Source organism: Drosophila busckii, chromosome X, assembly GCF_011750605.1.
Source record: "Drosophila busckii strain San Diego stock center, stock number 13000-0081.31 chromosome X, ASM1175060v1, whole genome shotgun sequence".
NCBI classification, from domain to species: Eukaryota; Metazoa; Arthropoda; class Insecta; order Diptera; family Drosophilidae; genus Drosophila; species Drosophila busckii.
In genome coordinates this window covers 1,657,756-1,685,069 of record NC_046608.1, presented here as the reverse complement: position 1 = coordinate 1,685,069, position 27,314 = coordinate 1,657,756, and the positions used below count along the sequence as shown (strand labels likewise).

General features: G+C 39.6%; 7 protein-coding genes across 10 annotated transcripts; 3 read left to right on the top strand and 4 right to left on the bottom strand.

Annotated features, from left to right (window-relative positions):
* Positions 1-347: 347 nt before the first annotated feature.
* LOC108604953 (sodium-dependent nutrient amino acid transporter 1) lies at positions 348-10,591 on the bottom strand. Its single transcript, XM_033294269.1, has 8 exons — positions 10,279-10,591; positions 3,043-3,229; positions 2,631-2,982; positions 1,908-2,282; positions 1,469-1,835; positions 1,132-1,408; positions 973-1,067; positions 348-913 (listed from the first exon to the last, which is right to left on the bottom strand). Exons 1-8 carry the CDS (start codon positions 10,369-10,371, stop codon positions 734-736), a joined length of 1,926 nt encoding a protein of 641 aa, XP_033150160.1. The 5' UTR covers positions 10,372-10,591; the 3' UTR covers positions 348-733.
* LOC108604274 (probable multidrug resistance-associated protein lethal(2)03659) lies at positions 4,816-8,959 on the top strand. The gene is made up of 2 exons (XM_033294266.1): positions 4,816-5,540; positions 5,603-8,959. The coding sequence occupies exons 1-2, from the start codon at positions 4,848-4,850 to the stop codon at positions 8,885-8,887; spliced, it is 3,978 nt and encodes a 1,325-aa protein (XP_033150157.1). The 5' UTR covers positions 4,816-4,847; the 3' UTR covers positions 8,888-8,959.
* A 3,597-nt stretch (positions 10,592-14,188) lies between the features above and the next one.
* LOC108606858 (A-kinase anchor protein 1, mitochondrial) lies at positions 14,189-20,042 on the bottom strand. Of its 4 annotated transcripts, XM_017997361.2 has the most exons (6): positions 17,333-17,728; positions 16,325-16,532; positions 15,267-16,270; positions 14,810-15,200; positions 14,618-14,751; positions 14,189-14,417 (listed from the first exon to the last, which is right to left on the bottom strand). In XM_017997361.2, the coding sequence occupies exons 2-6, from the start codon at positions 16,509-16,511 to the stop codon at positions 14,349-14,351; spliced, it is 1,785 nt and encodes a 594-aa protein (XP_017852850.1). In that variant the 5' UTR covers positions 16,512-16,532; positions 17,333-17,728; the 3' UTR covers positions 14,189-14,348. The 4 variants fall into 4 exon arrangements, with proteins under 4 accessions (XP_017852850.1, XP_017852849.1, XP_017852848.1 ...); XM_017997360.2 differs by lacking the exon at positions 17,333-17,728 and adding an exon at positions 19,844-20,042 and having other exon boundaries at positions 15,267-16,532; XM_017997359.2 differs by having other exon boundaries at positions 15,267-16,532; positions 17,325-17,727.
* Positions 20,043-20,855: 813 nt separating this feature from the next.
* Positions 20,856-21,710, top strand: LOC108605492 (60S ribosomal protein L36). Its single transcript, XM_017995237.2, has 3 exons — positions 20,856-20,955; positions 21,145-21,272; positions 21,343-21,710. The coding sequence occupies exons 2-3, from the start codon at positions 21,150-21,152 to the stop codon at positions 21,565-21,567; spliced, it is 348 nt and encodes a 115-aa protein (XP_017850726.1). The 5' UTR covers positions 20,856-20,955; positions 21,145-21,149; the 3' UTR covers positions 21,568-21,710.
* Positions 21,711-22,067: 357 nt separating this feature from the next.
* Positions 22,068-23,880, bottom strand: LOC108605491 (histone H4 transcription factor). Its single transcript, XM_017995236.2, has 3 exons — positions 23,109-23,880; positions 22,732-23,048; positions 22,068-22,673 (listed from the first exon to the last, which is right to left on the bottom strand). Exons 1-3 carry the CDS (start codon positions 23,758-23,760, stop codon positions 22,275-22,277), a joined length of 1,368 nt encoding a protein of 455 aa, XP_017850725.1. The 5' UTR covers positions 23,761-23,880; the 3' UTR covers positions 22,068-22,274.
* Positions 23,881-24,230: 350 nt separating this feature from the next.
* Positions 24,231-25,705, bottom strand: LOC108605938 (HMG domain-containing protein 4). The gene is made up of 3 exons (XM_017995759.1): positions 25,621-25,705; positions 25,035-25,574; positions 24,231-24,979 (listed from the first exon to the last, which is right to left on the bottom strand). The coding sequence occupies exons 1-3, from the start codon at positions 25,652-25,654 to the stop codon at positions 24,315-24,317; spliced, it is 1,239 nt and encodes a 412-aa protein (XP_017851248.1). The 5' UTR covers positions 25,655-25,705; the 3' UTR covers positions 24,231-24,314.
* Positions 25,706-26,050: 345 nt separating this feature from the next.
* On the top strand, positions 26,051-27,098 carry LOC108605996. Its single transcript, XM_017995819.2, has 2 exons — positions 26,051-26,563; positions 26,643-27,098. The coding sequence occupies exons 1-2, from the start codon at positions 26,381-26,383 to the stop codon at positions 26,970-26,972; spliced, it is 513 nt and encodes a 170-aa protein (XP_017851308.1). The 5' UTR covers positions 26,051-26,380; the 3' UTR covers positions 26,973-27,098.
* Positions 27,099-27,314: the final 216 nt, after the last annotated feature.

Sequence of the window (27,314 nt, the reverse complement as noted above, 5' to 3'; positions counted from 1 at the left end):
TATAATACAAATGAATACAATAAAGAAACATGAACACAATCAAAACAAATAAAGAAACAAGCAAATTAACTTTAAAGTGAATTATAAATAAGTAAAATACAAAGAATGCATTTATTTAAATAAAAGCAACTGATGCAGCATCTCTTCAAGCAGGACGAGCAGCTATTGTTTTTACTATTCCTTTGAGAATGACCTAAGCCACAAACTCCCTGGTCCAACGGTCAGTTTTAGCCAACGTTAAATATTTAAGTAAATTACTAATTAATTTTACAGACTTGATTGAAAATTAATTTAATTTCAAAACAGCTTTCAAAGTTAGCAAAAACTCCAACTTGACGAATTTAATTTTTAATTTATTGTAGTCAATTATACAATTTTATTTGCAATCAAAATGGGCAACAGAGCTTACGTAAAGTATGTCAGCTTTGGTTAGATTAGTTAAACACTTTTAATTTTAAGCTTACAAATTTCAGATTATTATTAAATTCGACGCTTGTAACATAAAATAACAATATAAACTGTTTTTGAACGACTACAACGCAAAATATAAGTAAAGGAGAACGTAAAAAAAAACACGACAGCTTTAACAATAAAAAAAAAAACAATAGTTTCTTGACTAGGCTTAAAGCTAAAGATACGGGCCAATACGATAACAAAAGCTAATAAATGTTTTGTGATTTCCATAGATTTATATACAGTTGAATTTTGATCTATTGCTTAATAAGTTAGTTAGTTAGTTACTACTACTGCCGCAGAGATTGCAGAGCTTCTGCCAGAAGAAGCTCAGCTTATGGGACTTTGCCTGTGTGGCGCGTTTCGCCAGCAGTTCATCCTTGAAGAGCAGCCAATCGCGCTTGGTCAATGGATTCGCTGGTCCCCACTTGTCGCTGGGTCGCATGGCTGACATAAATGACTGCGGGAATAAACCTAGCAATTTAAAAGCTGTACCATGCATGAAGATTAGCTGCTCACCTTGGCAAAGCTGCCACTCCTATGTGTGCTCATATACCACCAGCCCCAAAGTGGGAACTGCGCAGCGCCCACGGCAAAGAGCAGCCAGCCAGCAACTGAAAAAAAGGCAAACGCTTGTTCATCTCTGTGCTAAGCTGGAAGGGATGCGAATGGACTTACCATCGCCAGCGAGTGGAAAGTATATGTCGCTATATCTAATGGGCTGAATGGTGACCATTGAGTAGATAAATATAACTATCATCATGACGGGCGTGAAGAAGGCCCAGCAGAGGCGCCAGTACATGGAAACACGCTTGTTGCACATGAACTCAATATCGTCGCAGAAGTTCTGCAGTCCATAGATCCACACAATGCCGGCCAGCTCAAAGATGGCCAGAATAAAAACCACATAGGTGCCGCCATAGAAATCCACCAGCGTTAGAATCCATTGGCCGCCCTTTGGAATATAAATTTTATTATTTTATATATACAATTATCAAATCCAAGTTGCGCTTACCGGCGTCACATAGACCAGGCCCATGAGAAAGCCACAAATGGATGTGACCAGCGCCACCTTCCAGTACTTCCAGCTGCGAAACTGATCGCATATAATGGTCACAATAGTGCTCTGCAGGGCAACTATGGAGCCAATGCCCAGCACAAACAGCATGAAGAAGAACAGTACCGAAAATAGCTGCGGCACCGCCTGAAACTTCGATATGGCATCCGGATAGGATATGAAGGCCAAGCCCGTGCCACTGCGCACCACCTCGCGTATATTATCGATTTGCAAATTGTGCGCCAAGTTGCCAAGAATTGCAAATATCGTAATGCCGCCCAGCAGACTCGTAAGCGTATCCAAAGTAGTGACAATCATGGCATCCCTACAAAAATATCCAATTAGTGTCTGTTCAATTCCATGCCCATGCCGTGGCCCATGCCCATGCCCAGCTCACCTGTATATGCTATGACTGAAGCGATTGTAGGAGGCAAACATGATGATGGGTCCGCAGCCCACGGCCAGCGAGAAGAAACACTGCACCACGGCCTCTTTCCACACCGTGGGATTGAGCAGCTCACCCCATTGCGGCTTGAGGAAGAACAAAATGCCATCGACAGCGCCCTCCAAGGTAACAGCTCGTCCCAGCAGCGCAAAGAGCACCACGTACGGAAAGAGTGCCAGGAAATAAGCCGCCTTGCCCGAGCTCTTCACACCGCGCATTATCACCAGGAAGATGACCACCCAGGAGACGAACAGCGCTATTGTAAGCTTCCAATCCGGATAGCCAATGCCATCACTTATATCCAATTTCTCCTTGATAACGACGTTTCTAAATTGATAAACATAAGCAATGAGGTTAAGCGTTATAAACTAAAACAAGTCTAGCTCGATCACAAAGAATCAGACAACATTATCTGCTATTTTATTGTTACACTTTCAGCATTTAAAGAAAATCAAATACTCAAAAGCACAAATGGCAAATTATAAATAAAATATATTGGAAGCAGTTTAAATAGAACTGATGCGGAAAAGGTCTAAGCCGGAAGTCACTGAATCAAAATGAAAGTTTGTGAGCACCTAAAGCTTCATTAGCTCAATTTACTATTATGCACAGTTCAATGCACAGTGAGGACAAAGTTGTTGCTGGGCTAGTCTAAAGTTTGGCTCTACTACTTACAGGAAATACAACTCGGAGCTGCTTTGCAGTTTGGTATTATTCGCTGAGGCGTAGGGCGACAAAAGTGTCGTGGCATTGCTTAGCAAGGACTTGGCCGCATCCTCGTTGCGTGAGTTCACACAGTTGATCCACTCGGGGCGACAGTAGGACCAAGGCAACTCCGCTTGAAAGGAGACGAACAGATAGTAAAGCGTCAGCGCCAGCAATGAGGAGTAGTAGGTGATGATGCAAATGGTGGCAAAGGCCTGGCCATAGCCCACGCCCAGAAAGGCTGGACAAATGGACCAGATCTTAACGGTGCCCTGGCTGGTAAACTGTCCAATGATCATCTCCAGATAATACATGGGCTTGCCTGCAAACAAATGTTTATAAATCCGAAAGTGCTGCTAAATTTGCTTGGGGCTTGGCTTACCTATTAAAAATAATACTATAATGTAGGGTATTAAAAAGGCGCCACCTCCATTCTCATAGGCCGTAAAGGGAAATCGCCAGACATTGCCCAAGCCCACGGACACCGATATGCAGGACATGAGGAACTCCAGACCATTTGACCAATTGGTGCGTTCATTTTCAGCGCTTTGCGCCTCCTTTTCGTTTATCTAAACAAAGCGATAAAAGTCAATGTTAGTCAAACGATTTGCTTTATTTTTTGTCCATATATAATTTATGATAAGTAGTTGCAGACAATTGTTTACGCTTATATCTTATATTATAACTGACAGGTTGTCATGCGCATGACATGAATGCCAAATTCCAAATCTAACGCATATTTTATCTAAGCTCAAAGTTCCAAACGTCTAGACCAGCGTCATAGTACCAATATCTTAGTTATCCACGCACTGACGCAAATTTGTCCACTTCCCTTCCAGCAATCGAGGTCAACCGTAAAACATTTATGGCTAAACTTTAATTGATTAATTTACAAGTTTGGCTCCAATTGCAGCGAAGGCGCCAAAGCGTGGAAATCACAGCGACTATAACTGATTTGTCATGCGATAAGATAAGCCCAAATTATGCCCATAAATGCAGCCGCATGACGACTAAGTTTATGATCTTCTAGTTTAACAAAATAGTGCCTATTGCTAATGTTGCATAGTTCATTAAGTTTTGCCGTACATGCAATTATAAATTTTACTAGCTTAAATATTATACGATTTCTAAGAATGTTTTGACGCAAAGAAAGTATTAAAATTGAAGGCAAGTTTCGCGGCATATCTGAGACAAGCGTTTAATGTTAACAAATTGAAAACATTGTTACGTATACTTAATATATTGCGTAAGCTTTATATGCAGTTGGAGAAACATCAGCAAACGACTACAAATATTGCTGCCAGTGAGTTTATAAGCTTTAACAAATTTTTTTTGTATATTAAGTTTAAAAACATATTACAAATTTTATCAAAATCAAAATTTTCAAAATGAATTTAGTGCGCTTTTTAATAGAGAGAGCTAACAAATTAACAATAACAATAGCTACAACTTTGTAATGTTTGCCATAGTAAGTTTTATAGTTGGGGACTTTTCCAGTATTTTGCAACTTTACCATTTGTAAATTTTAATTAACTATCAAATCGAGCCGCTCTTATGAGTTTGTTGGGCAAGACACAAAGACTCAAAACGAGTCACAAGACTCAAAACGAGTTTAGCCATCGGAGTACGAGCATCGGCCGCGGAATAAACGATAGCAAATGTATACAAAATAAAATTGCGTTACCCATTTACATACATATATGTACATACATATTATGTATATACAAAGTATATGCTCGTTGTGATGAAATTCAATTGTCTGACTAGTGCGTTCGTTCGTTTGTTACTGATCTGTGTTGTTCATATCAATTTGGTACCAAACATAAATTTGTATAGTGTAATAAAATAGTGCCTATATTACTAACGTGCTCAACTAAAAGAAAAATTCCTATTGTGATCATAGACATTCGCACTTCTACTATATGATAACAATACATACCTGCGCTATTAATGATGAAATAATTATACTAACAATAAGCGCGTGTCCGCCATACATCAAACTAGTGCTAATGAAGCAAAAGAATAAAAGTTACAAAATCGAAAAACTGTAATATAAAAATCTCACAAAACGTGCAATTATACATACATACATCCAAAACATTACATGTACACCTATGTGTGTGTATGCATACATAAAAAGTATTTATAAAAACAATTGATGTAGATAGCAACAAACGATCGACAAAAATGCAGACAATTAAAGCCGATGAACTGCCAGAAAATCCGGTAGAGAGCACCAACTTTTTGTCGGAGCTCATGTTCTGCTTTGCTATGCCCGTCTTGTTCAAGGGCCGTAAAAAGACACTAGAGCAATCGGATCTTTATCGACCACTCAAGGCACACAAATCGGATACACTGGGCGAGCGATTATGCACGGCATGGGAAAATGAAGTTGAGCAAAGGTCCATTAAAAAGTTGCCACCCCGGTTGGGTCGTGTAATGATGAAAGTGTTTGGCTGGCGTATGTTTGTTGCAGGCGTCCTACTGGCACATCAGGAGTTCCTCACAAAGGTTACACAACCGATTTGCCTGTTTGGCATTATGTCCTACTTTGCAGGAGTCGACCGAGACCCCGTTAGGGCGCAACTCTATGCTGCAGGGCTGATTGCAGGCTCTGTCCTAAGCGTCTCCATTGGGCATCCGTACATGCTGGGCCTTTTTCACTTGGGCATGAAAATGCGTGTTGCACTTTGCAGTTTAGTTTATCGCAAAGCGTTGCGCTTAAGTCGCACCTCACTGGGAGATACCACAATCGGTCAGGTAGTCAATCTATTATCTAACGATGTGGGGCGCTTCGATTACCGTGTTGATTTAATGTGCATTACTTGTGGGCTGGCGCCACTCGAACTGATCTTGGTTACGTACTTCATGTTTGAGCAGGTGAGTGCTTAACAATAACTAAACATCATACTTAGTAAGTTAAGTGGTTTTATTTTTTACAGATAGAAGTATCGGCACTCTTTGGTGTTGCCGTCATGCTACTCTTCTTGCCTCTACAGGCCTATTTGGGCAAAAAGACTTCAGTGCTGCGATTGCGGACGGCGCTGCGTACGGACGAACGCGTCCGCATGATGAACGAAATCATATCGGGCATACAGGTCATCAAAATGTACGCCTGGGAGAAGCCCTTTGGTAAACTGATCGAGCAAACACGCACCAAAGAAATGATCTCCATTAAACAAGTGAACTATATTCGAGGTGTGCTCATGTCTTTCGCCATGTTCCTATCTCGCATATTTACCTTTGCCAGCTTGGTGGGCTATGTGCTATTGGGACACGTCTTGACTGCCGAGAAGGCGTTCTTTATCACTGCCTATTACAATATATTGCGCCGCTCAGTTACCATGTCTTTTCCGCAAGGTATTGGACAATTTGCCGAGCTTTTAGTGTCCATCAAGCGATTGGAAACCTTTATGCATCGTGAGGAAACTCGCATTCCAGACAAATCAATAGAGCTCAATCTCACAGACAAAGATAAGCAGCCTGAGACAATAAAAAACCATGGCAATGGCGATGAGCCAAAGTGTAATGACAACGATGAGAGTCTGATTGAATTCAGCCACTTTCACGCCAAATGGAACAGCGAAGCCACGGAGCACACGCTAGAGGACATCAACCTTAAGCTTACCAGAAGGCAATTGGTAGCTGTTATTGGACCTGTCGGAGCAGGCAAATCCAGTTTGATACAGTCCATTTTGGGTGAATTGCCTGCAGAGCACGGCAGTCTTAAGGTCAATGGTAGATTCTCTTATGCATCACAAGAACCTTGGCTCTTCACTGGCACAGTGCGTCAGAATATTCTGTTTGGCTTGGCGCTCGACAAGCATCGATACCGCACTGTGGTTAAAGAGTGTGCGCTGGAACGCGACTTTGAGCTGCTGCCGCATGGCGATAAGACGATCGTTGGCGAGCGTGGTGCTTCCTTGTCTGGCGGACAGAAAGCGCGCATCAGTTTGGCTCGAGCTGTATATCGTCGTGCGGATATATATTTGCTTGATGATCCCCTCAGCGCTGTGGATACGCATGTGGGACGTCAATTGTTCGATCAGTGCATGCGAGGCTATTTGAGAAGCGATCTAGTTCTATTAGTCACACACCAGCTGCAGTTTCTAGAACAAGCCGACCTGATTGTAATAATGAACAATGGCAAGATCAGTGCAATGGGCACATATGCCTCAATGAAGCGCAGTGGTTTGGATTTTGCACAGTTATTGACGGATCGGAACAAGTCGGAAGAGGCAGCTGATGACAATGAGAGCCTTGCTGGTGATATTTGGGATCGTGTAAGCATGTCCTCATGCAGCAGACGTGACAGCAAGGGTAGTCGACAGACTTTACGCAATGAAAGCTTTTCATCGCTAAGTTCGATGACCGATTCCCTGACTCAAGATGTGTCGCCACAGGAGACACGAGCTGAGGGCAAGATTGGCTTGGGACTTTATAAGGAATATCTGGCAGCCGGTAGCGGCTGGCTTGTGATTAGTTTCATGGTATTTCTATGCTTGGGCGCGCAGATTGTTGGTTCCGCTGCGGATGTGTTTCTCTCCTTCTGGGTTGACAAGAATAAAAATATTGCGGCTTCAAGCACCGATCAAATGGATCTTTACTATTTTACAGCATTAAATCTCGCTGTGATCATCTTCACCTTGGTGCGTAGTTTGCTGTTCTATAAGCTGGCCATGCGCAGCTCAACACAATTACACAACGCCATGTTCCGGGGCATCACACGTGCCGCTATGTACTTCTTCAACACGAATCCGTCCGGTCGCATATTGAATCGATTCTCAAAAGATCTGGGACAAATTGATGAGCTGTTGCCAACTATTATGCTGGACGTAGTGCAGGTTTTTCTCACTTTGACGGGCATCATTGTCGTCATTTGCATTACGAATCCCTACTATTTGATTCTAACATTGGCGCTAGGCATTATTTTCTATTATATAAGAGAGTTCTACCTTAAGACATCGAGAGATGTAAAAAGATTGGAAGCTGTTGCCAGATCACCCATATATTCTCATCTGAGTGCTTCCTTAAATGGACTGCCCACCATTAGAGCATTGGGTGCGCAGAAAGCGCTTATTAACGAGTTCGATAATCTTCAAGATCTGCATAGCTCTGGGTATTACTCATTCCTATCCACAAATCGAGCCTTCGGCTACTACTTGGACTGCTTCTGCTCACTATACATTGTAATTATTATACTCAATTACTTTATTAACCCACCCGAAAACTCTGGCGAAGTAGGTTTGGCCATAACTCAAGCCATGGGCATGACTGGATTGGTACAATGGGGCATGCGACAGTCTGCGGAATTGGAAAATACCATGACTTCCGTGGAGCGTGTTGTCGAATACGATGAGATTGAGCCCGAAGGCGAGTATGAACCTAAGCCCGATAAAAAGCCACCCAACACTTGGCCAGAAGAAGGAAAAATTATTGCCGACGATCTCAGTCTACGCTACTTTCCCGATCCGCAGTCCAAGTATGTGCTCAAGTCGCTCAACTTCGAGATCAGACCCATGGAGAAAGTGGGCATTGTTGGACGTACTGGCGCCGGTAAGTCTTCGCTCATCAACGCCCTGTTCCGTTTGTCCTACAACGATGGCTCCATCCTCATCGATAGTCGCGACACAAATGAACTGGGATTGCATGACCTGCGCAGCAAGATATCCATCATACCTCAGGAGCCCGTGCTCTTTTTAGGCAGCATGCGCTATAATCTCGATCCTTTTGAAGAGTACAGCGACGCCAAATTGTGGGATGCGCTGGAGGCAGTAAAGTTAAAGCCAGTTATCAGCGAGCTACCAAGTGGCTTACAGAGCAAAATATCCGAAGGAGGCACTAACTTTAGCGTGGGTCAAAGACAGCTGGTCTGTCTGGCGCGAGCTATTCTTCGCGAGAATCGCATTCTGGTAATGGACGAGGCCACAGCGAATGTTGATCCACAAACAGATGCGCTTATACAGGCAACGATCAGGAATAAGTTCAGGGAGTGCACAGTGCTAACAATAGCCCATCGCCTAAACACAATTATGGACTCCGATAAGGTGTTAGTTATGGATGCTGGCCAGTTGGTAGAGTTCGGAGCGCCCTATGAACTGTTGACCCAAAGTGAATCGAAAATCTTTCACAGCATGGTAATGGAGACCGGTCATGCGAGCTTCGATAGCCTGGTCAAGGTGGCAGAAAAGGCTTATTTGGCATCACAGAAATCCAAAAATGCTTAGGACTGCATGTGTTGGCATTTATTCAATTTCATCGTTTCAATAATATTTATATTTCCAAAGTATGGATGTCAGGATGTCAGGATGTCAGGATGTCAGGATGTCCAGTGGAAGTCCGATGTAAATCTTAATGCCTATTTGGTATACTGCATTTAATCTTAAATATGTTACGTAAAGTATTTTTCTACAAGAATATTTTGCATCAGTTGTTATAAATAAGCTGTGGATATAACCCAAGCATTTGACAATTGAATTGAACAAAACTAGTTTAGGGGGTTTCCACAGCGGTATTGAGACACCTACGCATAAACTGCATTAATGACAAAAACAATAACAATGAGCGCAATATTTAAATAGCAAACGAAAGGGGGACTGCAAAATTCCCCAAGTAAGTGGGACTTAACTCAAAGCTAATGAATTGAAATGCTGTCATAGTCAGTCATAGAGAGAGAATTACTTGTAAGCTGTGTTTATGGACTACACTGCAACAAAATTGTAATTAATTGCAGCGAAACTATAAATAACCATAAAAAAAAACACATTTAGATTGCGCTTAGTATAATAACTATTTGCATATTTGCAGTTGGATTTTAGCACATTTTCTTGGCTGTAGATAAAACCAAATCCAGATAGCTAATGACGAGTCAAACTTGATTAGCCAGATGCATATATTATATATATAGGTCCGCTATTGTTTAAACAGCAGCTGTAAAAAACAAACATCAAATCAAAGGCAGCAAAGCAAATGATGCGCGCACGACTTGTTAATACACTTTGTAGTAAATACATATATAATAGTATTAATTACTGCGTACTTAATGATAAATAAACAAGTTGTATGTTGACTTATAATGCGGCAAGGCTGTGCAAAGAGAACTAACTAAAGAGGAATGTTGCCAAAAAAAAGAAAATAAATAAATAAATATCGTATAACATATGTTGACGCATTCGTGGGCCTTTGAACTTGCTGGCTTTATCAAAACAATAAGTGAAACGTGTCTGATGAAACAAATAGAGCTATATCTTGTACGTTAAACTCGATAAACGTGCTACATACATAAGTCTGTACATATGTTGGTATATGGGCGCGTATATAATTCAACGATCTACTTAGATAAGCGAGTCTGCAAATGGTTTGTCTTTAGATTAACTTTACAGGGTATCGCATTGTTGTTGCCTATAAATTGATGCAATATTTGCATTCGACGCTTTTTATAGTCAACTTGAGTTCTTTCGAAAAATATACAAACATACATATATTTGTTAAACATTTGACTTTATTGCTTGTAAACACATTAAAAAAAAAATCACAAGCAGTTCGCCAAGTTAAGTTAAGCTAGACGATTTGTTCAAGTTCACAACTAGTGTAATACTAATTACTTGGCCGTACTTACGTCTTTGCTATTGTTGTTGTTATTGGTAAGGCTATTGGCGTTACCGTTGCTGGTGCCATTGGCACCATTCTGTGGCAAGGCTTTCAATTCCATAATTTGTGCTTGCTTGATTTAATTTTAGCAATTGTTTTTTGCTTCTCGTGTTTTTCACAACTACTGCTGCTGTTTGTTTTTGTTATTAGCTGCGCGTAATATTTAGTGCCATTAAAATTTGTAAATTAATTAATACATAAAGTGCAAACTTTAAGTTGGAAGCGCGTCGCGAGCTTTGAGTTCTGTTGCCGTTAATGCCACGGCTAGCACTGACGGAACTAAGTTAACTAAATGCGCCAAGAACCATCCCAAGCAGAACTTAGCACAGGTACGAGCTACAGGTACAGCTGTACTAATACACACACATGCACACACACACACACACATATACACAAGCGTAGGTAAGTGCACAGTACTGAGTGTGAGTATTTGGATAAGTACGCTGACTAGATCGAAAACTTTCGCATTCGTTAGTTGTTTATCAAAATGCTGCTCGAGCACTAAATACTCTGTAAATAATTTTATATGTAAGCATAGGCGTAGTCAGGATGTAATTTAATGGAAGTCTTTCTGCTTTTAACTGAGAGCGCTTTTATAAATAAATTCTGTAGACTTATGTTCATAACAAGATAAACTACGACACTAAATAATTTTATGAATTTACGATGAGAACTAACACAAAAGCGAAAAGCCGAAAGCAGATATGCGAATATCTTAATACCTTAACTTAAATACATTGTAAACACCCAATGCAGAGACATTCGACTGATTGCTGGGTATATAAAACACATTCGCCAACCCATTCACATGTTCACAATCATTACTATATCATCAGCAACGGATCTGACGCAGCTTTTCATTCTTGTAGTAATCGCTCATAGAGATTCAGGGGGGAGGGTTGATTATTATGATAATGATTAAAGCGCCGCCACTTACTCGATTTGGCAATTGACGTACTTGTTTTTAATACTTCACTTAAGCTACGTTATAGCTGCTGAAGATATTGACATTTATTTGATAAGTCGCAGGCTAGTTAAGATCGAAAGATCAGTATAAATACTCAAACAATTAAATAATTATGGCGCACAAACAATAAATTCCACAACATATAATTTAAATGCCAACTGATTGCTAATAAACTGTAATCAGAAAAAAATACAAAACAGCTTTATGCACAACTGAATTGAATTGTAAACTTAATGCTGAAAAACTTCAATCCATAAGTTTAATAGTACTGTCAATTAAAATGCGCAATTGTTTGGTTTTTTTTTTTTTTAATTTTTCAATGTTTTTATTTGTATTTTTAATATAGTTGCTTTTAAATTTATATTTAGCTATAGCTAGATTTGTAAATTATTTTCACTTGAATATGTCTATAAATTAATGCTTAATTTGTATTTAACGTCTCATTACTAAATTATAAACAACGAAACAAGAAAATCAATAAACAAAAGGCCCAATAAACTCGACGTTAATCATAGTCCATTTTTGCTTTAAGTTCTTTTTAATTCAAATATGTGTGTATATATGTTTGCAATTTTCTTTTTTCTTGCATCATCATCATCATCATCATCATCATGTATGTATGTATGTGTGTAGGATGTGCATGTATGTATACATATGTGTTTAAGTATGTTTTCACGTAAATCATAAATCATGTACAAGTGTTAAGCTAACAATTAAAGTACTTAAACGACGCTTTGACAAATTTGTATTAATTATAAGAGTGATTGGTAAATATATGTTTATTAATAATGAATTTTCTTTATAATAATAAGTAATATACGCTATATATAACTTTATAGTTTATATGCTTAAGTTTAATCAATTTAATTTAAGTTAATTATGAAATCAGACAATGTAAACAATAAACAAGAAACGCGCTTCCCTCATACTCATAATAATTTCCACTACATTTTTTTACTATAAAATAAATAGAGAGTGCAGTAGTTGGGTGCGGGGGAGTTGGGAAGCGCACGGGAGGATATTTCAATAAAATTTGAAAAATAAAAACAATGATTCTATGTTTAAATTGAAAACAAAAAAAAATGTACATGCCAAAGTCTTATCAATTGAATTTAAAGTTAAACAAAATGTCAATTTAAATAAATAAGCTGTGTATAAGTGTGTGTATGTGTGGGTGTGTGTGTATGTGTGGGTGTGTGTGGGTGTGTGTGTGTGTGTGAGTATGTGTGTGTATGTGTGTGTATGTGTGGGCGTGTGTGAGTGTGTGTGTGTTGGATTCATGATTACGCTTCAACACTTAAGGCTAACAAAAACGACTAAAACTTGAGTTGCATTCATCAGTTACATACCTAGCACATACATCAGTTTTCCCTTCATATACAAATACATACAAGATAACTCACTAGACTTTACTCTATGCTTTACGCTTCTTTTGTTTTGTGTAAATTTATAACTTGAGAGTTGGTTTTTTGTTTTCTTATGTTTGTTTAGCTTTGAAATATACATTTACAAAAGGCATCAATATTAGACTTAAGCTTATAATTTGTTTTTGTTGTTTGTTGTATTTTGTTTTATTGTTAAACCCGTGAGATTGGGTTCATTTAAACTAGCAATATTTTTGCTTTTTGTATGTTGCATTGCTACATATATAATATACGCTATAAAAAATATTTAAAAACAAAACAAGACAAACACACACACGCACACCAGCAGTTTGAATTTGCGTTTGCTTTTTCTTTTGCTTTTGGCTGTGTTTCAATTGCTTAACTGTTACTATTGCTTATTGAATTTGATTGTTTTTATGTACAATGGCAGCCTAAGTAAATTTTATAAAACTTGTCAACGGTAAAAGTGCTACAATAATTACTAATGGCACACACTCAAACAGTTCTCTATGCATACAAGCGTGCATATATATAAATGTATAGAAATATATAACTAACGATTTGTTTGTTGTATTTTAACTCTTTGTTTTGGTTTTCGTATTTATTGTTATTGTTTTTAATCTTTTTTGTTAGTCAGGGGGAGTCATCACTCTCTTGCGTTTTACGTTTTGCTTTAATAATAATACACAACTACTATTTATTTGCAGCAAATTACTTGTACTTATTCATGGGTTGAGTAATTTAGTTTGTTTATGAAAATAAAAAGCCAAAGATGAATTTTTATATATTATACGAACTTTGTTTGCTTTAATAGTTATGTACAAGTTAATTATACTCAAATCGACTCTTGCATTTTTTACATTATAATTAATTACTTGTGAGTTCATTTATGCGCACTATATGTATAAATATTAGACTTTGTATATTATTAAAATAAAATGAATTTAAAAAAAAAACTATTTACATTAAGTATTACAGCTTATCGACTGAGTATGGTAATATCTTAAGCACTACGTTGGAACAATGTAAGTGCCTGTGTAAGTGTTGTATATAAATGTGTAAATGTATATATTGTGGATGTATACATGTATAAGTGTATATGCTCCAACGTAAAGTTTTTCTTTTTTTGTTAGTTTTTTTTATAAAAAGTTTTTCTATATTTTTTTTTGTTTTTTTCACGATTTTTTTTCTTTTATTTAAAAATAAAACTGCTACTCACTCTCTCTCCCCCAAAAGTTTGATGAACGTTCCCCTTTAGGATAACGCATTCCTATCTATATGCATGATTAGTTAGTTAGTTAGTAAGCCTGCCTATAAATGTGGAGAGATCAGCAAAAGGATCTCAACAAACAAATCGTGTAGGCATTTTATGCATTAACATTAATTGCGCTCAATATATGCATGTCAATTTGTATGTGTGTGTTTGTGTGTTACATATACCTATATGTATGTGTGTGTGTGTGGATGTGTGTGTGTGTGTGCTTGTATTTAAATTATAAATACGGGCTCTAGGCTCAGTCGCTTTCTACAACTTTTTTTTTTAGTTTCTGTTTAAGTTTTTGTTTCTTTGTTGGCATCTGTGCACGATCTTGATGATCAATCATTTTAGCTGCAGCTGTTGTTGTTGCTCTTATTGTTGTAGTTAATTGTTGATTGATAGCAGTTGTTCATGTAGGCTGCGTTGGGCTAGTCACTCATCTCGACCCATTTTGCAAGATTTCTAGCGACCAGTTCCTTATTGATAAAAATTACATTCTGCAAAAGCGTAAACAAACAATTAGTAAATAAATCAACAAAAGAAATATATAATATATCTAGAAGAATTGTAAACAGTCAAAGATAGTTGCAAGCCTTTCCATCCTCGCTATCCCGCTTGATCTATCACTGTATCTCTCTCTCTCTCTCTCTCTTTCGATTTTGCTCTCCGTCTCTTTCTTTTTGATGTTCACACTTACATTTGGCCCTAATGAAGCAAATAAATAGATTTCTGGTAAATTATGGCTATTGTAGCCGGCCACTTGTGCTTGCAGGACAACGCCTTTGGTTAATTTGCTTAGTATATCGGCCGCTTCGACCGACCAGCTACCATCTGTGAAATATGCATAAGTTAATATTGAATCCTAAGTTGACGACTCTTGTCTACGCACCGATTGGCTCGATGTTGGACAGTATGCATTCGGTTGCCTGGAAGGGCACTGTCATGAAATCCGTGCGTATTTGACGCAATAATTTAAAGCTAACATTCATATAGCCGCCAAAGTCCAAGAACTTGACCAGGCAACGCTCCGCATCGCTGGCGTCGATATCAACAATTTGTGCACGATACCAAACTCCATTGATGGGCATGACGCAAACAGCGCTCAGCTCAATGCTGGGCAGCAGTGGTGCGTCCATGGCTGAGTAGCTTTCGTACATGGCGTTCTGCAGCACATGCAGCGTCGGATGCGAGGGATGCAATGGATGCTGCACAACCACATGGTTGCCAGAGAGCACAGCGCTGACGACCACATCATTGTTGATGCCTTCGATTAGCTTTAGCTGCAGGACAGAACGGAAAGTTGTTATAGTTTGCGTATATATCTGTTGCATCTAATAGGTACTCACTTCTAGATTGTAGAGGCTTTCAGTCGATAGAGGAACTACAGTTTGTGGCAGCGCGTAGTGAATGCGTTGCATTGTAAAGTTGGGATAGCGCTTGGCTGGCAGGCGCTGTCTGATCATGGCCAGAGCGGCTTCAATCTCATTGTCACTGCCCTCAAGGGTGCAGATGCGCACCTTGCCTGAATATTTGATTTTGCTTAGCATAACAGTGGCCTGTGTTTTGGACTTGATCTGATTGAGGAACGCACGACGGCGTCCATACAGCTGACCCACCAGACTGTTGGGGAAGTAGAACTCATATTTGGCTTTGATGCGTGTTGTTGTCGCCTCGGAGCGTGGCAGACTAGAGCCCTTGCCAGAGTCACCGGACTGAACGCTGCAGAGGCTTAGCGATGGACTGGCTGCATCCACATTGCGCTTGGGATTGCCATTGACAGCGTCTGCATCCTGCATGTTAGACTCCTCCGCTTTGGTTAGCATTGTTTGCTTGACTGTATCATCTAAGGCCTCATCGGTAGTGGAAGTTGCACTGGCAGTGACAGTGGCAGCGACAGGAGTCGGACTTGCCTCTTTGTTATTGCTATTATTGTTGTTAGTGTTATTGTTGTTCTGCTCCTGCTTGGCATATTTGCTTTCGAGAAATGAATTCTCTGGCGATATTTTGGGCGTGCGTGTTGCTTTGATAACCACCGGCTCCTCGGCACGCTGATTGGTCTTGCGATTGTAGAAGGTCACACGATTGTTTAACGAGTCCGGCAAATCTCTGGGCGATGAAAGATTCTCGAAATCCTCATCAATGGAGCAGAGTTTCTTGTGCTCGGCATCTTGTATCTTTGACTTGAGCATCTCGGAATCAATCTGCTGCTGGTGCTTGCCCGGCGAGGCGCGCCCATTGCTTTGTATGGTGATGGGTGCCGATTTGCCAAATAGAATCGTGTTGGGGCTTTCCTTTTCATCGCTATTGTCGCCATTGTTGGAAGAGGAGCTTATGTTCATAGATTTGCTAACTGTTGGAGGCACTTTAGTGGAGGCGGCATTGGCGTTACCATTCGGCAATTTACCGTTAGCTGTGACTGTACGCTGTGTGCAGTCATTGACCTCTTTAACTGTTTTGGCGCTGGCATCGGCGTTTGCATCGTCATCGCTTTTATCTAAACGATTTTTATTTCTACGCCGAAACCAAAACACGCCGAGTATAAATGCTACACCGGGTAGTGACAGATAGAGTAGAGGACGACCGGATACCATTTTCGCTGAATATTGGAGACTCTGCAAGCAAAATAAAAATATTATTAATCAAGTCTATTAACGCAAGGTTACAAACGCTTTACTCCAATTTGACACTAATTACAAAAGTGCTGATATTTTTTTTACTGTTTATCGCGCTTTCGCCGCTTCCCCCTTTCCCAACACTTATACTATGTTTCTTATGGCAGTTGGTGGGTGGGAGTAAAAACATAAGAGAGTGCAAATCAAAAGTTTATATATATATATTTTTTTTTTTTTTTGTTGGCAAGCCATCACGAGACCCATTTGGCATCCACAAATATCTGAGTGTGAGTGTGTGTGCAATGTGTATTAATAGCAACAATACATAATTATAGAAAAAATAACACACAAACAAGCGACTGAGACGACACAGCGATGAACAAGAGCAGAGCAAATAAGGTGCAAAAGCGAAAAATTTTAGAATCGCCACGCGGAAGCAGCGCGCTAAGCGTGTGAGCGAGAGAGACACAACAGAGAGGGAGAGCGCGAGCAGGCGAGAGCCAGATCAAGCGAAAAGAGAGAGAGAGAGCGCGTGCGCCAAGTGTCAAGTGTGAAGCAAAAGGCCGCAAAGAACCAAAATATCAACAACAACAACAACAACAATAGCAACAAAAGCAAACGCAAGCAACTTTTGGTCAGAAGCGAAAACATTGCGCTTACGGCAATTGTTATGAAATGATTACAAAACAAATGTAAAAATAAAAGCAAAGCTAAGAGAGAAAAAATTAAACGCCTACCTTATATGACACAAATAACAACAAGAAGAACTGTAATAGAAACAACAACAATCACCTTATCACCTTTTACAAATCCACTTTGCCCCACTATGCGCACTAAATTGCGGAATTTTCCAAAACACACACACACACTCAGGCACACAATATGTATAAAGTCTTATTCGTTGCTTTAGTTTTTTACAAGAAAATACTTTCGTAAATAATTTTTTTTCAGCTTTTTATATTTTTATCTGTGTATTTCGTTGGTTGGTAAAAAGAATTTTGAATTTTTTTGTTTTGTAAATTCTTGTTGGGGTTTGTTGCTTCGTTAAAGTTTAAATTTAAATATTGTTCGTGGATATTTATTGGCGCGACAAAAACAAAAAATGCACGCCGGTCAAATAAAATTCGATTCGAGTCGTTTCAGTTCAGTGCGTATCTAAAAGATCCGCCAAAGCGATGATAGCGCTTCGATATGCAAAGGGAAACTACCAAATCGTATTTACCCCCACCTATAATCTGTACGGCTATCTACTATGCGTATGTGTGTTGAAAAAGTGTGTCTGTGTGTATTTGTGTGTCAGCTTGTCTAGAGAAAGAATGCTGTGTGACGAATACCCTGTCGCCAATTAGAACATATACAAAGGGCAACATAGACACAGAGAGAGAAATATGCAGTTTAATTAACATTTTTATAAAGGGTTGCATACTTCATACACATTTTCACAGTTGCTTTATTTTTTTTATAGCATGTCGGCTAGCTAATCATTGAACCTCCTTTGCATAAGCACTTGACACCTAGTTAATTTACCCCACACACACACTAATCACCCACAACAGATCGCTTATTGCTAACGTAAGACATTATTATTTAAAGAGAGGTCGCTTCAACAACACAATACGCATAAAAATTAAAATCAATCGCAAAAGCCTACAAAAGTTTCTTCATCAGGGCTTTTGTTTTATTGCGAGCAAACCTGTTGCGTATGTGTGGTGTGCTGTGTGTGTGTGTGTGTTTGTGTGTGTTTGTGTGTTAATGTTTGTTGATAAGCGTCAGCCCAATGTAACGTGTAATAATAGGGTTGCCACCTAGGCGTGTTGTTTAAAATCACAGCTGTGACAACAGGTGTTGTAATTGTAACAACAGCAAGTACAACAAAAACATTAAAGTATGTAGCATATACATACATACATGTGTGTATGTGTGTTTGTTTTTCGTTTGACTTTGAACTCTAAATTTCGTGACAAAAATTAACATACGAACATATTTATGCTATAGGCAAAAGCTAAAGTTACTTAACCCAAGGTCTACCAAATCGCATTTAACTCGTTATCAAACACACACAAACAATTTTCAAAGGGCGCGTGAGTCGAGCAGCAAGAAAATGCATGCGTGTGTGTGTTTAAGAGTTTATTGTCTGCTATTAATATGAACGTATTGCGCTACGCACAAAATAAAAAAAATAAACAAGAAACGTCCAAACCAGGTGCAGTGACCACATTGCTAACACTCTCCTCTCCATAACATTTCGTGCCACACTAACGTTAGCAAATTAACTCTGCAAACATTCCAACACCATCAAAGCAACACACACAAGCACAAAATATACATACACATCCATACACACATTTGCTTATAATCTTGGCAACGTGGTTTGCCGATCATATGTTCGAAAATCCGCTCTACGTTTAAATTTTATTTTTTTTTTCGACTATTGTATAACCGAGAAAAATATGTTATATTTTGCTTTACATTTGGTTGTTTTCGTTTTTGGTTTTATGGCAATACAATTTGTAGAGCGGCATTTTGTTATTATTTTTATTGTTGTTCCTATTATTGTGTTGTTATCAGCGTTTAATATTTAACGATTGTCAAGCTTAGTGAAAGTCGTCAAACAACAAAATTTCTATCAATTTCATAGACAATAACAATGAAATCCTATCCAGTACATGCAAAACTATATATGTACATATTTATGTATAAACATACATTTATTCATGTCTACGTATATCTTGTATCTAATTGCTGAACGAGATCTGCCAAATGACTCAGCCACAAAGCAGAATATGTACCATGTGCATCTTATATGTATACATATTAATATGAATATTTATATAAGCATACATATGCATATGCACATCCATGTACATGAATGCAAACATGCCGCATTATGTTTATTGTGTTATAACAAAGTGCTCAACATTTAAGGATCAAACGCAGTTGTCGGCATAACGTTTTCGCCGACAACATTAGTGGCAAGGTGTTGCCACCTATTGATTATGTTGCGCATTTTTTTTTTGCACATACATGTATACATATGTATGTACATATACACAAACAGCGGCACACACAGAAAAATAACAACAAAAAAAATAGTGAATTATTTGTTAAAACGGAATTAATCGCTCGATTAAGAGTCTGGTGTTGGGGGCGATGGGGCTATATGACACAATTTACTCATTCTCTCATATACATATATGATATACATATAGCCTCTGTCGTTGCGTCGCCACCGCCGCTGCGCTGTGTTTTGGCAACTGTTTGTGTCGTTTAGTGTAGGTTATGTTCCGCGTGGTCAAAATTTGACGGCTTACCTTTTGTGACCAGTTGGGAGGAGAAATGTATGCGTTGTTAACTGTTTTTTTATGGAAGTTTTATTTTGCTTTATTGCTTGAATTTTCACTGCGTTGATTTTTAACTAATATGCACTGTTGACATACACAATCTTTGAGCGTTAAAAATGCACCACGAATTAAACACGTGTCTTCGTCCACCTTTTACATATCATAACATGGCCGGCGTATACAGTGTTGCCATCATTATGCACACGAGCCGATAAACGAAGCGAAACCCTGTGCCAGCTTTAATCCGTACATTCAGTTGTCTTTACTTTGCAATTAATATAAGTTTTTATGTGCTATCCATGTGCAATGTACTACAAATGAAAGCACAATTTAATAAAACGCATGCGATAGACTGTTCGGGCTGAATGGCAACTCATGGAAATACGAGGTTGCAATGAGAAACAATCGGCGCGATAATACCAGCGATAGCTTAGCTGTCGATACAAATATATACGTTTGTAACTATAACTACTGAATTAAATTTTAGACAGCTAGCTTGAAAGTTATGCAATTTATAAGACTAACAAATTTTTTTTTCAATAATTTCGGTAAGTAAAATGACCAGATATTAAATTTTGGAGCGAGGGTTGCACTACCACTGTATGCTGCCACTATATTTTGCTAGTAGCGATATTGCCATAGCACTGCTATTGTCTTGTATCAAATTTAAATATGCTTAACTGTCATAGTAAAGAAAATGAGATTCTATATCTTCGTATGGCTCAAGTCGAAACCAGTGACAAGTAACGAGTAGTTGAATGCCGACATCAGTAACACGGTTTATTAAAAAAAAATAAGATTTTAGGTAATGAAGAAAATAAGGAATGAATTTACTGCATAGGATTATAGCTTGTTTTTGTTTAACACTATTTTGTTTCGTTTATTAGTTAAGCTTGCTTTAGAGTGTTCTTACTCAGTTATTCCGCGCGCTCATTTCACTGGATGTTCCATTCGATTCCTTACTCGATGTTTCACTCGATGTTTCTTCACCACTTAGCAACTCTGTATAGGCCAGACGATTTCCTGTTGACCAATAATTTTGACAGCTCTCTTTCTCTTTCTACCATTTGACAGCAACAGAGGTAGGTCGACCAAAATGTATTCGTATAAAAACTCTAAGAATATTGCAAACATCTCAAAGTTCTATGTAAATATTATGTGCTGAATACATAGCTAACAAATTAATGTCAACAATTACAGAATTGTTGCATATTAACAATTAACTACTTTGACGCAAAAAATATACTAAGAATTGTTTGTTTATTTTGCAGTGACTATGGCAGTCCGTTACGAGCTGGCAATTGGCCTCAACCGCGGCCACAAGACTTCCCAAGTCAAGAATGTTAGATATACCGGCGACAAGAAGGTCAAGGGTCTGCGCAGCTCGCGCATGAAGAACGTAAGTAAATACATTAAAAGTATATTGTTTATTTACCAAAATTAACTTTTTGTTGTATTACGCGTTACAGATCCAGACCCGCCATACCAAGTTCACCCGCGATTTGGTACGTGAGGTGGTTGGACATGCGCCCTATGAGAAGCGCACCATGGAATTGCTGAAGGTGTCCAAGGACAAGCGCGCCCTCAAGTTCCTGAAGCGCCGTCTCGGCACACACATCCGTGCCAAGAGGAAGCGTGAGGAACTGTCCAACATCCTCACTCAGCTGAGAAAGGCTCAGACTCATGCCAAGTAAACTGTTTTGGCTGGAATAACAACAGCAGCTTTAACAACAATAATTGTGCAGTGTTTTTTTTTCACACAAGATAAACAACAGTGTAAAAAACGGCAACTTGAAAAGTCTATGCAGTCTTAATTAAAAATGAAAAAAACTCAAATTACAATATTTACATTTGTGTTATTTTTTTACGTGCGTGCTTCGACGGTGAACATAACCTCAATTAATTTGGGCAACAAGAAATTTGAAATCTTTTTTTTTGAGCCCTTTATGTCGAAGACCAGGGCTTACATACAAATGTATGTTATTTTTAATTGACTATGTTTGGATCCGATATCAATGGCATTTGAAATGTACAGATTTCAAGCAATTGTATAGCCTTTGAAAAGAAAATTCTCAATAACAGTTGTAAACATGAATTCAGTACAATGTCAATTCTCCAAACAATACATAAAAAACGTGACGAATTCATGAGATTATACTAATGTATATTTTCTTGTAATGTTCATTATTGTTTATTTAATTGAGCTTACATATATTAAACTATGTATGTCAGTGGATATTACTTTAAAAATACTTGCATGGCTATCTCAAAACTAAAACTGTTAATGAGGATATTTCTCGTCATAAATGATGCTTTACATTTAAGAGCGAGAAAGAGAGAGATAGATACAGCATGAGTACCAACGCGAACACAGCCTTTGGAAATGTGGAATATTTTTGATCTAAAACTCGTCCTTTAGACTAGGAAGCGAGATGGTAACCTCGCCCACCAGATGTGCCTCATTGGCATCATTAGAGACTATGATGCGTTCAAAGTCGTTGTTAATGGGATTCACAATCTCATAGCAGGTGCCCGTCATGGATTTGCTGTGATCAGTCTCATTCTTAATATGAGGGTCAAGTATTTGCTGTGTAACTTCTAGACTCTCAATGCGTGTCGTCTCCAGACGATAGAAGCCATTCTCATCCAAACGATAGGTAAAGCGCTTATGGCCTGAAGGCAAACGAAAGCCATGCTTCTTGATTAGATGTATAGAAAGGGATTTGCCTGTTTTGAAGAAACGCTCACAGCAGTGACAGGCATAGAAAATGGGATTGTTGCCATGCACCTCCAGAAAATGCTGCAAATGGAGTAGATATTAGGCTACGAGAAATGGGGGCAATAGCTAGATGGCTTACGCGTCGCATCTGTGTGTAGGTTCGCACAGAATACTGGCAGCCGGGCTGATCGCATTGGTGCACCAGCTTGGAGTGCACATACTGCTTATGCTTCTCCAGATCCGAAACGCGTACACAGCGTGTATCGCATTCGCTGCATTTGTAGGGTCTATCCTTAAGATGTCGATAGCGTATGTGTGTTGTTAGTGAGCTCGCTGAGTTGCAGGTCATGTCGCACATGGTGCATTTGAAGCAATTGACATGACGCACGCCATGACCGCGCAACAGCTTCTCTGTGGCAAAGAACTTGAAGCACTGTGCGCATTGGAATTTGTGAGCTACATACAGATAGGGAGAGATAATTGAGCGCATATTTTATAAAGATATTCTCAGCTTACTGTTGTTGTCTGGCTGGCGGCGCAGATGATCGAAGAGCGTTGTCTTGGTGCGAAAGAGTTCGCCGCAATGATAGCAGGCCACATGCTTTTTGTTGGAGTGTGTGCTGATGTGCTCTATTAGGCGATATTTATTCTCTAGCACCTTGTTGCACAAATTCCAGTTACACTGCGTCTTAGGTCGTTCATCGTCAGGTGACTTCTGTATCTCGTACTCGAAGGATGCATGCTGCACTATATGATCCTGAAACTCCACTATGGAGACAAAGGCACGATTGCAATCTGCCCAGCCACAGCGAAAGTTTTGCTTTAGCTCCGGCAGGTTGTTACCATGCCGTTCCAGTGCACAGCATGCGGGTATTTCTGGATGTAGCTCGCACACTCGCTTTCCCTGTAGCAGCAGATTATAATAGTATCCATGGTAGTAGCAATGGCGTTCAAATTCCTCAAGGCACTTGGTGACAAAATCGCACTCGACCCAAGCGCATATATATTCCTCTTCAAACAGCTGCTGCTCAGCTTGCTCCAAATGCTCGGCTATGTGTTTATTGAGCTGCCATTCACCAATGAAGCTAAGTTTGCAATCTTTCCAGCCGCAACTCAAGTTCAAGTCGTTGAGTTTTTTCTTCTTGCCCGACACCTGTTGACGGAGCATGCTGCAGCAGCCACTGACTATACAACTGCTTGCACGAATATGTGTGTCTTAGCGCGCAATTTGGCTTGATTTTCTCAGAATTTACAGCTAATCTCACAAATTGCAATTTTCAGAATATCAGCAAGCGCTTAGTGTTGGCTAACATCAGTAGTATGATGTGTGCTATTTTGCAGCACTGAAAAATAACAAAATGCATTAACACTAGCACAAGCTGACTGCTATGTAACTTACTTAACGAATGTACACTTAAGTAAAGTATTGTATAGGCATTGACTGAATGCATGTTAATATTAATATAATATAAAGGCCTGCACATATTTTACATTATTTGAATACTTGGTAGGCTCTACTCTAATGACAGTACTAAACTAAGCGGCTGCCATTAGACTCGCTGCTGTGACATATTTCAATAAACTCGATTTTTAAACTAACATAAAATTTAATATTTTATTATAATTATACTCAATGCTAGTGCAATGCTGCTTGTGCTTATTATCTATAGCGCTACACTAAATTAGCGGATGATCCACTCCAATCAGTTCTTAGTTGTTTACTTAGAGCCCGGGCATAACGTAGGCAATGTTGTCTAACGTACTGGCCAGGTTTGTGGCCAACTCCGGCTTATTCTCAAGTCCGGGAATTTGTGTTGCAAGGCAGAGTAGCGGTCCCATGGAGCACAGTAGACTGTCCAATAGGACAGACAAGCTTCCTGACAACGCCACATGTCCATTGTGCTCTTTCAAGCGTTCACCAATCAACGTAAGGCTTTCACCCAGCAGTTTTAAATGCGCTGCTGCATCAATAGCCTCAGTGCTTGACGGTGGCGAACGTCTACCAGCTAACTCGAGATCTGTGGCGCCAGCGCTTTGCCTAGTAACTGTTGCTGTTGCTGCTGGACTAGGCCTTGTGCGAGTGTAGGTATTGCGCCTCTGTCTGTTCTGTGTGGGCGTGACTGGCTCGTTCACCTGACGGCGATCGGCGGCAATCTTTTTGGTGCGACTTGTGGTGGGCCGCACCTGAAATGAGCCATCTGTGTTGTCTGCCGCACCAGCGGCATTGCCATTGCTGGCCAAGTTTAACATAGACGTCACTACTATCTCTTTTTCTCGTGTTTTCGCTTTTGTTGCCTGTACTTTTGCCTTGCGTCTCCAGGCGTTTTTGTCTTTGTTGGAAACATTGGCCCAAAGCTCACTGAGACGCCGTGCCGCATTGGCAAAATCTAAATGAAGAAAGTGATGCACAACCAGCTTGATTTTAGGCATAGCGCTGCTTACCTAGATCTGGAAAGTCACGTTTGCGCACCTCGCGTGCCCATAGGCTATACGCCGTATAGCGTGATTTGCCCTTATCCTTGCGCTGCATCTTGCCAGTCACCACTTTACCGTCTTTAAGTATCTTGCGCTTGTTGCTCTTCTCCCGCATGTAAAGGCTTTGCCGTACACGAGAATCGTTCGTGTAGCAAGCTTCCGCCTGCACCCCTTGTACTATATCTTGCACCAGTGTATCCACTTCATCGTCCGAATTCATTATCGTGCCACGCAAGTCAGCTGCGTTTATAATAGCCCTTGTGTCTTCTGGCGCGGACAAATGTAAAGTGTTATCCACATCTGTAAAGTCGTCTTCGTACGCCAACGACATTTCTTGTTCACGCTCCCGTGCAGCATTTGATGGACGTCCACGATTTGTATACCGCGCCGGTGCTCGACCAGTGCGCTTGAATCGTTTCTCAAGTTCCTCTGGCGACTCGAAATCCAACAGTTTTGATGATTTCTTGCGTACGCGTCCACTGCGCGAAACGCCAGCCACCTGAAATTCTGCGCCCTGGTTAGTACCAGCGCTCTTTAAATCATAAAAGCTTACCTTTTGTAGCTGAACTGGCTAAAGGAGATTCCATTGTTTTGTTTTTAAACACTCGTTATGTTATTTATTTGTTATAAACGACGCGATAATAAAACAGTCAACAGCTGGTTGCTGCAGATAAAACGGTCACTCTTAGAATTAACGGTCACTCTACGTTACAGGCTAGACAGTGCAAGGGCTACCATACTTGCTTTAATTAAAGTAGCATGAAATTGTGCATCAATTTTATTGAAATATGCACAACGAAATAAAGTATTGGCATATAAATTTTATTCTCTTGATACAGTTCTTCCAATAGCTTAGCGCAGCCATTTGCTAGTTAGTGACGTCATAGCTATCGTAACCTTCACTATTTCTGTTCTTGGCCTGTTCTGTATGACTGTTTCGATAGTTTCGATAAGAACCGCTGGATTTTGTATAGCCTTTTTGTTGTTGTTTGCTTTGGTTTGTGATGCGCTGGAGTCGGCATTTTATTGATTACACATGGCGTACGCGTAAACTGGCGCTTGGCACGCAAAGCTGGCCCCCAACCCAAGGACAACACCGACACCCATATGGACAGGCAACGTTAACGTGTTTGTTTTTGGTAATTCAAGAGCAAAAGCAAAGCTAAAAACAGCAATAAACGAAAACTATTAGTTGAGGTAGCGGCGTTTGAATTGCTTTAACGGACATTCACTCTGTGCTACGCATTTGTTGCAAGCGTGTGTTGTTGCGCTGTTGCAAAACGCAATTATTGTAATATATTTTAATAAACATAATGTCGGCCACAGCCAATGGCGATGTAGCCGGGCGTTCTGAAACAGATCGTGTGAGCGCCCTTGAATTGCAATCAAATCGCCGCATGCTGTACTTTAGCGATGGAGTCATGGAAGAGCTATCCTCTAGCGATAGCGAAACTGAGCCGGACGTGCCCGATAAGGCGTACGATGTACAGTTGCAGGTTTGGCATACATTTCGCAAGCAAAAACAAAAACTTTTACTGATGGCATAAATGTTGTTCTTTTTATTTTGTGACTCAGCGCGAAATGACGCTGGGACCCCGCCTACGTTACAAGGCCAGCAAGGTAGGCAATAATATACTTGCCGGCATTGATTATGTCGGTGGCGGCCTGGCCTCGTTTTTGGGCATTACCGATTCTAAATACGCCAGCGAACTTAAGTATCACAAGCGCGCCAAAGAACAAGCTGAGGCCGAGGACGCGGCCGACACAGACCTTGACAATTGGCAAGTCCACAGCAATAATAATCGCAATAACAACGACACTGTTGTGGTTTGTGCGCCTGCGCGTCACACGGAGAACTCCAATCCCACTGAGTATTGCATGTCCAGCACTCCCAGTCGACAATGAATTCCAAATAAGTAAATGCATTAAGCGAACAATGCCCCTAAACATAAAATGCTCATCAGGTGAAATTGCAATCCGCTTTAGTGTAAATATATATAATTGTATAGCATGTAAATTAAATTTTTTCGATACTTTTTCGCTATTAAAATAGTTTACAAAATGTATGTGTATCAATTACATTTAAAACAAACGTCAGACATTGAATTTTTATTATTTGTATATAATAGACATGTAAAAGTTAATAGTTACTTAATATTTATTAAGTACACTTTTAATTGCAGTTGCTAGTAAGTTCCTTAAACTAATGGCACATTGAATAAACAATAAGAAATGTGTAAATATATA